This window comes from Epinephelus moara, chromosome 24, assembly GCF_006386435.1.
Source record: "Epinephelus moara isolate mb chromosome 24, YSFRI_EMoa_1.0, whole genome shotgun sequence".
In the NCBI taxonomy this organism is placed as follows: domain Eukaryota; kingdom Metazoa; phylum Chordata; class Actinopteri; order Perciformes; family Serranidae; genus Epinephelus; species Epinephelus moara.
Window position 1 is genome coordinate 45,692,373 of NC_065529.1, and position 6,760 is coordinate 45,699,132.

The 6,760-nt window shown below is 40.5% G+C and overlaps 1 protein-coding gene across 1 annotated transcript in view; it reads left to right on the forward strand.

The window, feature by feature from the left end:
• raly (RALY heterogeneous nuclear ribonucleoprotein) overlaps positions 1–6,760 on the forward strand; it is a 51,670-nt gene that overhangs the window by 22,311 nt on the left and 22,599 nt on the right. The window contains exon 4 of the mRNA XM_050038350.1: positions 5,450–5,613. Within this exon, the coding sequence (XP_049894307.1) occupies positions 5,450–5,613 (164 nt within the window). The remainder of the gene's footprint in view (positions 1–5,449; positions 5,614–6,760) is intronic.

Sequence of the window (6,760 nt, forward strand, 5' to 3'; positions counted from 1 at the left end):
TTGTGCCTAAACCTAACCAGACCTTAACCACAGGGCATCATGATGATTTCGAAACGGACTTCGGAACAATGGGTTTAATATGGTCGGAACAATGGGATGTCAGACCAATGGGCTGTCGGACCAATGGGCAGTTCCCGGGCAGTGGGCACGATGTTTCTGTATGTCACCGAAGCTATCCGCCAGTCTGTCAGCAAAGCCTAGAGAAAATAGAATAAAAGTCAAAACATTTACATCACAAAACATTGAAATTTGACCCTCTCTAAATGGATAGCGCTTTGAAATGTGAAAGTAAAGCTGACTAAGTCAGTGGAGCACTGGACTAACAGGAAAGACCTCTCGTATTACATTTTGTCTTGTTGGGTTTTTTCCCTCAAAAATTAAGCAGTTGATTAACAGTTAATGGGTGTCAGGCTGTCAAAAGCAAAATTAACCAAAACTGACATGTCTGAGGTTGAAATATTGGGATCTTCATAACGAACATGCAGTGGAATTCTGCTTTTGACAGACTAATGTTGATACTGCATAATGGTATGATTAATGCTGTAGAGAGCAACAGTATAAGGTTGATTTGTGTTTCCTTGAGGGCTATAGAGCTTTAAAGTTGCATTTTTCTTTCTTTCCTTCCTTATTTCTTGCTGTCTTTTTTGTTTCCTCCCCCTTTTTTCTTTAGTGTCTGCCGACCCCTCTGCTTGTTTCATTGAGTCTTTCTTCTTCTTCTTCCTTTTTTTTTTCAGTACATCAAAACCAGCCTTACTGGATATCATCTGGGCAGAAATCAGAGTTTATTAATCTCCTGAAATATGATCTGCACAGTAAATCTGGGCAACACAGACCTTTTTGTCTGCTTTGATTATTTTCTTCGCACAGCAGAATAGTTTTGCCTACATGGTGAAAACAAATTGTCATGATGCACAATATAATTTATCATTACGTCTTTTTATCCCAGTGGAGATGTTTGTTAAAGTCAGGAGATAAAGCACATTGCCATCTGGACAAATTTTCCGTGTTGATCGAAAAAAGTTGCTGCTTGTCCAAAAGGCTTAGAACACAAGCTGCAATGGAACAGCCATGTCTCATACAGTCTGATGTAGTAAAGCCAAAGGGAGTTCAGTGTTGTCAGAATCGTTGGTCTCACAAAATGTCTTCAACGTTAATGACCTGAGCTGAATTTACAACTCATGACATGTTTTATTGGAAATGAATGAAGTCTTTGTTTAAGCTTTTTATGACCAAAAAAACAGGGATTCAGAGCAAGTCCTTTTGTGCCAGCAAAACAAGGTTCCACATATTGAGTTATTGTGTTATCTGATTTGAATTAAATTATCCAGTTGAAGATTCACTCTTTGAACTTACTCAGTCAAACAAATCAGTAATATACAGCAATAAGTTAATAAGCTGCTCAGAAATCATAAAAATAGGTATAAAGTCATCATCATAAAGTCATCATCAGTACAAATCTCAATGTGTGTGTCACCATTACATCAGACCGAATGTGCCAATTTTAAAAGGTGGGTTTTCAGATGGGATTTGAAGGCGCAAAGGGAGTCAGTATTGCAAATATCTTGCAGGAGAGAGATCCAAAGCCAGGGGGTAGAATGGCTGAAGGCTCTAGAAGCCATGGTAGTCTAGCAGGCAGATGCTGTCATGAGCTGCAGAAGAGGATCTGAGAGTACGAGAGAGTGTGTAGACATGAAGGAGTTTAGAAAGATACAGAGGGGCTTGGTTATGAAGGGCCTTAATGGTGAGAGGCAAAATCTTGAGTGATGCTGCTGAAGAACAGGAGTGATATGATCTATGGAGGGAATTCAGGTAATGATACGAGTGGCTGCATGCTGGACCACTTGGAGTTTATGAGAGGGAGACCAAAGAGGACAGAATCGCAATTATCAATAGAGGATGTAACCAAAGAATGAGTGAGAATAGCGGTGCTGTTTGGTGTAAGCGACGGGCGAAGATGATTATATTGCATAGATGAGAGTCTGGAGACCGAGTAACATTGTTGATGTGGGCCTCAAAGGACAATGTACTGTCCAGGATGACACCCAGACTCTTAAGCTGGGGGGAAGGAATGACTTTGGAGTTTCAGTAGTTAGAGAGAAAAGAAACTAAGGAGGAACCTCAGTTTTATCACTTTTAAGTTTGAGGAAGTTGTAGGAGAGCAAAGATTTAATATCCAATAAGCAGTCGGAAAGGGAAGTGTGTGGGAGAGTGGAAGTAGACGTAGCAGATCAATAGAGCTGGGTGTTATCTGCATAGCATTGGAATTGAATGCCAGATTTCTAAAAATATAGCTAGGAGGTAGAAGGTAAATATTAGGTGAAAGGGGGCCTAAGACAGAACCTTGAGGAACACAGTTATTAACTGGTTTGACCTGACATTTCTAAGCTGGACAGAGTGAGTGGGGCCAGGCATGAGAGGTGCCAGTGATACCAATGGAAGCTACTGTATAAGAACACATTGTCAATTATCCTTGACCATCCTCACTTTAACCAAGCAGTTATTTAAATCCAAACCATGCTCTTTCCCTCACACACACACAAGTTGGGTTTGTGCCTAACTCTAAACACATTTTAACCACAGTGTCAGATCAGAAAACACTTCTGTGTTGTTCCAGGGGGATTTTGTTGATTAATTCAGAGGACTTGTTGGTCACAATCTGCCATCTCATCTATCAGATTTAGCTGATGTCATTTATTTGTGTGGGTCATTCATGTTTACTTATGATCGGTTTAAGATAAACAGATATGACACAGAAAATGGATGACGTAAAAGCAAAATGCGTAGTTTATATTTGGTTTATATTTGCAGCCTACCATAACCTAACCAAAACTATTTAGTTTTAACTGAAATTTAGCTGCTGCTAACTTTTGCACCCAATAAACATGAAAATAACAAACGTCAAATCCATGCCAATGTCTCATAATCCAGTTCCTGTTGTCACAATATTACAGATATTCTACTTTAGTAAAACAGCCTTGTAAAATGACCACAGCATCACAATTGATAATTACAAGTATTTAGCAGTTATTGCAGCGGATTTCAATAAGATTATAATGTGAAGTGTCTGCACTGTTCTGTCAACATATCTTTCATAATTTAACATTAATGAATCCAAGAAAATTCGATGTTGCACCCATCACCAGATTGTTAGGGTTTACCACAAGGAAATCAGGCTCACATGTTGGGACACCAACAAACAACATTTTTCTGTGGCTTCCTTTCTCAAGATTATCCAGACATTTTAGCCACTAAACAGCAATTTGGAGCTTTTCATGAAATAAATAAAAAAACCTGTCACAGTGAAATATGACGAAACATTGCGTTTAAAATCGCTAACCCTCTAATATTTAAAGGTCAACTTAACACTAATTCCAAGCATTAAACTTCCTGCAGGAGAAAGTGAACTATAGTTTTAAATCCACCATTTTATTCCACCACACCACATAAAAACATGAATTTCCACATAATTTGCTTTTTGATCTTTACACAACTATTTATCTTCATAAAGACAACATCACAGAGCAGTCTTGTGGTTTCCCGTTTATAATTTTACCGTCTTTCCCAAAAGATTCTATTTTTTTTTATGAGAAATCTATATTTGCATGTCTTCACTGTTTAACTTAACAAGCACTTCATTTCTCAGTGTGCTGTATTTTTTCCACAGTCACGACATGTGAACACGGTACTTCCGCCAAATACTGCTAAGAGAGATACTCAAAATGAAGACAGATTGTCTTTTTTCTTCAGTATTTTCAGATTCTCTTCGAGCCAGATAACTTTAATATTGGGCATAAAACTGTGGTACCTGTCCAAAGCCGAAACTGTGTGGGTGGTGTTAGAATATAAATGCAGTCGTGAGCAACAGTCAGGTCAAACAACCTGACATCTTGACTTGTGACCTGGAAAAAAGTAACGAGCAGGAGGGAGCTCTTATTAAACAATGGGGAAAAAAAGGAAATCTGATCCTCTACATTGTCGGCCATCGCGTCCAGGTTTTCACCAAAAATGAGACACACCTCAGCTGTATCCATTCACTGTACAGGTAACAAAAAAATATGCCACCATGCCAACCAAAATTAAAGAGCTTTTCTGTGGGATATTGAAGGAGGCACACAATGTACACAACATGCTCTCATGCTAAATCGTCGCATACCGCTGCTAGTTATGTGTTAGGTATCCACATGCATCTAGAGTTGATGTTCCGGGACATCGCAACCAACGCCAGGATGTCAACAAAAGCATGTGGTTAGGTTTAGAAAGAAACATCATGATTGGATTGTACATTTATACGAGAAGCAAACACCGGGCTCCAGGGTGAAGGCCTGGCTTTGTCGGACCCATCCACCACCCCTACCGCCCACCCTATAGGGATTTTCCAACTCCTTATATTATCAGTCCCAGAAGCATTTCAAACTGACGGTTTCATGTGGCATGTCATACCACTGCAACAGGTGCCGTCTAGCTAACCGGTGGCATATCATAACAATGTGAAAGGTTCCATTCGGCTGCATTACAAACTGACACTGCCCAGCGGCTTATCATCCAACCGCCAAAGGTGATTTTGGCATCAAACACGGTTGGAAACAATGGAAAAAAACTGAAAAAAAAAAAGAAGTAAAATCAAATGTTGGATTGTTGTGCAAAAGCTCTGAAAACGTTTTAATAAACTAATACGCCTTTGGCATATCATACCACCACGATAGATGCCGTCCAACTGCTTTACAAACTGACACTGCCCATTGTCACATCATCCCACCTTCAAAGACAACTTTTAGCGCCAATGTCTGACGCCGAAATCACTGACAAAGCAGCGGTAATTGATGACTTGGGAATAAGAGCGGGCTGACATATCACAATGGAAAACACAGTGGATATCAGGGTGCTACTTGAAACTGAAAAAAAAAAAAGTAAAATCAAATGTTGGATTGTTGTGCAAAAGCTCAGAAAACGTAATACTTAACTAATAAATCCTTTGAAAAACATTTCATTTCACTTGTGAAGTTTTCAAGTATGAAATTGGAATAAGCTTTCCGATGTTTGATTGATTTGTGTTGTTGCACACTGCACATTTCCTGTAGGATCAAAACCATGTAATGTAGATCAGTGTCTATATACTATCTGCCAAAACACCACATTAGTACACAGTGTACTGAAAAAGCTCAGACAGTAGTTAGATTAGTTGTATATAAATGTCATTTCTTTCTTCGACTTGGAGTATAAAAGGATGATTTTAATTTTGCCTCTTCTCCGTCCTCTTTTTCTTCTCTTTAATATCAATACCTTTCCTCACTACCTGCATTTCTCATTTTCCCAAACACCCTCTCTTCATCATCTGACCCCTCTCCTCATCTTTCACCTTTTCAACCCGTCCTCTTTTTCTTTCTCTGTTCCCTCTGTTTCTCTTGCTCCTCTCTGTCTTTCCTCCCCTCTCTTCTCTCTTTCTCTTCAGGTTGTTTGAGTACCATGGCAGGGTGTCACCGGTCCCTCGAGTGGTGCCCGTTAAACGCCCACGGGTAGCGGTGCCTCTGGTACGACGGGTCAAATCCTTGCCGGTCAAACTGCTGGCACGTAACGCCTCTGTCCTCCCCACCAGCAACGGCAACAAACAGAAGGGTAAGTTTGTCTGTCTGTCTGTCTGTCTAGAACAACTCTGAAATCAAATCTTTAAAGCATCATTGTCTCCAACAGAAATCACTTTATATTATACTGGAGAAATCCGAGTAAATAAACACTCCATTTTAAACAAAATGAGTGACCTTAAAGGAGAAGTCCAGTATTTTGCACTTTGAGCCCCATTTCTGGGTTGTTTATGATGAAATAGAGTGGCTAAGACCAAAATTGTGACGACTGCTCCTTTTCGGAGAATTTGACTTTCCCCTGCCTGGCTTATCACTGCTGCCTATGACCATGTGTGAATCTGGTGTTCGTTGATATTCTGACATAAAAATTGTAGCAAACTGTGGTTTCTGTCTGTGTTTTCGCTTTTCATCTCGATTGTGGAACTATTTTTTCAGCTGCCTCACACCCGTGTGTAAACTTCCGCTTGATTGTTCGTTTGACCCTGAAGCGTTATACACTCCAGCCCACTTGATGGCGATAATGCTCCTTTACGTGGGTGTTGCCAACCGGTAGGAAACCATTGCAATGTAATGGGACACAGAAAAGAAGCAGAAGAAGAAGAAGGTTGGCGTTGTGTTCAAAGGCATAGTACTGCGAAGGTTGTTTACAAGCGAGTAATCCATTGTGCAGTTGTTTAAACTTATTACAAAACTTTTTCGTTCATTCTCATTACAGACACACAGCACTGTCGAGCCGGCACTTTCAATGAGCTAAAAGACTACAATGACTACAACCTTGTCGTAAACAACCCCCTTTCTGTTTCCAGTGGCAGATCACTACCAACGGACAATGAGGCTTCTATGGAAAACCAATGCATTACACAAAATGTCAAATAAATCATCCTGGAAAATACAGTTTGCTGTGATTTTTATGTCAGAACATCAACAAACACCACTGACCACTCGGTGAGTTTCATGGCTTTGAAAACGAAAGTTTAGGGTGGTTTTAGGACAGATTCACACATGGCCATAGGCAGCAGTGTTGGGTCCATGTCATTGGTCCGACATCCCATTAGTCTGACTGTCCGCGGTGCTGAACGGCTCGCAGCGGGCGTATTTCTGCCTTGATGGTGCGCCGCGACCGGCTGGGCGTATTTCTGCCTTGATGGTGCGCCGCGACCGGCTCTGGGTCAGCTGGGAAA